Source organism: Scylla paramamosain, chromosome 9 (genome assembly GCF_035594125.1).
Source record: "Scylla paramamosain isolate STU-SP2022 chromosome 9, ASM3559412v1, whole genome shotgun sequence".
NCBI lineage: Eukaryota > Metazoa > Arthropoda > Malacostraca > Decapoda > Portunidae > Scylla > Scylla paramamosain.
Genome location: NC_087159.1, coordinates 12,772,501 through 12,775,000, shown reverse-complemented (window position 1 = coordinate 12,775,000; position 2,500 = coordinate 12,772,501). Strand labels below are relative to the sequence as shown.

The following is a 2,500-nucleotide window of genomic DNA, read 5'->3' as shown; positions in this document are numbered from 1 at the left end:
TAAATTCTGTATAATGCATCACTGCCAATATGTCAGTAGGGAAAAATGGAGTCCTTGTAAGAAAAAAAAATTCATTACTGATCTTGATTTACTAGGAGGGATTCTGACGCTGTTATTTACTGATGACATTATTTTTATTTGATGCCATGTAGTCTAATTAATACAGATGCTCCTCTTGTAGGAAGGGAATAGACTTACGGTTAGTCAGTGTTTTCAACACGGTACATGCAGCACGTGGTTGGAGATTGTCCAGTTTTAATTCAAGAAATAATTAGTGTTAGTTTCCTTGAAATTGATTAATGTATTTCGGAAACATCCCGAGAACAGCTGTGATTATGGTAAGAGATAAAAATGTTAACATTCTCGTTAATCAGACTCGCTTTGCTTATTAATGATGTTATTTAGTTGGACAAAACAGCTCAGTGACTTTCCAAGTGTTAGTTACTGCATCTCTCCCTGCACACAGTGCTGGAAAACTTAGCCATCATCGTGATGGAAAACTATTTTTTTTTTTTTTTTTATGTAAGAGGACCATTGGCCAAGGGCAAGATAAATTTGGAATAAAAAAAAAAGGAGACCACTTAAACGCCAGTTCCCAAAGAAGAAAATTAATGCCAAGTAGAATGATTAAATAACTGATTATAGTAGTACATTAGAAAGAATTTGTGTTTGAATATTTCAGCTTTATTTTAACCATTGATGATGTCAGTGACATCGAAACGCCTTTCCCAGTGAATAAATGATGTCAGTGCCTACGCTTATGTTACACTTAATTATAATTTCAATGTTGTTCATAGAGAAGTTTCTATGATCTAACAGTTGTCTATTGCTTCAACAGATGAGAAAAATAGGATGGATGTGAGGCGGTATGAGCTGCGGTGGACGCACCACCAGTCCACTGTGGTGGCAGAGGTGGGGTCGCTGTACAGAGATGCCGCCTTGGTGGACGTCACTCTAGCCTGTGAGGACCAGCGCACTTACCAGGCTCACAAGCTGGTCCTCTCAGCATGCTCACAATACTTCCAGGTGAATATATATATATATATATATATATATATATATATATATATATATATATATATATATATATATATATATATATATATATATATATATATATATATATATATATATATATATACGTATGCAGCTTATGTGACTTTTTTACTAGAAATTGTTCATTCACCTTTATAATATTCATGACATGTATTGCTACTTTTTTTTTGTCATATTTAACAGAAAATTATTCGTGGAAAGCAATTGTTTTCTTGAGTTCAGCATTTACTATGGCACTATTTGATTAATTATATGACTGATGCGTGACATGTAACCGCGTGATTGTTGCAGGGTCTCTTCTCGCGGCACTCCGCACACCAGCATCCCATAATCTTCCTCAAGGACGTGAGTGGAGATGAGTGCGAGGCGCTGCTCACATATATGTACCGCGGGGAGGTGTCTGTCAGCCATGACCAGATACACCGCATCCTCCGTGTGGCAAACTCTCTTCAGGTGAAAATTTGCTCATTTCACTCTAGAAATAATGTTGCATTCATTCATTTTCACTGCGCATAACATTTTCCTTCACTTCTCACTCCATAACTCTTATGGTGTCATCGAGTATGTGTTTGCAGCCTACGTACCCTTACCCTTTTGTCAGCATTTTGTAGTCTGGCCCAGAATGCCGTTTCTTATATCTTGTTATTTATTTCTTCTACTTGTGTTATAAAGCCGCAGCATCAAGTTGTGATGTATTACTGAATACAGACGATCACTGCACAGGAGAGCTCAGTTTATTATGGCTGCACAAACCTTCCTGCATGATTCGCCAGTCTGACGTGTAGGAATGGTCTCTTGACGTTAATCAGACCGTATGGCCACCTTTATGGCCATAGCTCATGCACTCGTATAATGAATTCAGTCATCGTGCTTGGGAGACAGTAGGATGTGGGTAGTCTTGCTCTGAAGTATGTTTGTGTTATGTACGTTGGCAGTAGCCTCGCGGTAATGAGTTTATTCAACAAGCCATAAAACATTGGACATAGTTGATAATATTATTGTCTTGACATAATTTATGAGAGGATGAACTTTATATTATACTTATAACACGAAATATCAGATTAGAGGGTGTGATTTAAGATAAAGAATTATTTACAGGTTTTTGGTAATTATTTACACAAGGGATAAATATATAATACAAAGATTTTAGATTTCATGTAGTTAGGACGAGCTGGTACGACCGTTTCCTTGCCTATATTTGCATCAGCTCGTGGTAACCACGCATTCGTTTAGAATGAAAGTGGTAATATTCTGTTTTCCTCTTTTTACAAGCTCACGGGGGCAAATAGCTGCAGGGGAAGTACAGATGCCATCAGTTCACCATTGCATACACTAATACAAAGGTTAAGATTTGGATTGAAAAGCCCATTATTATAGATAAAAAACCATCATGAAATTTTTATTTTTTATTTATTTTTTTTTATTTTTTTCTATTTTTGCGGAT

The 2,500-nt window shown here is 36.4% G+C and overlaps 1 protein-coding gene across 2 annotated transcripts in view; it reads left to right on the top strand.

Moving 5' to 3' along the window:
* Nucleotides 1–2,500, top strand: part of LOC135103639 (E3 SUMO-protein ligase EGR2-like) — a 67,444-nt gene that overhangs the window by 53,418 nt on the left and 11,526 nt on the right. For both annotated transcript variants that reach the window (XM_064010188.1, XM_064010189.1), the window contains 2 exons: nucleotides 839–1,026; nucleotides 1,348–1,509. In XM_064010188.1, coding sequence (XP_063866258.1) covers nucleotides 839–1,026; nucleotides 1,348–1,509 — 350 coding nt within the window. The remainder of the gene's footprint in view (nucleotides 1–838; nucleotides 1,027–1,347; nucleotides 1,510–2,500) is intronic.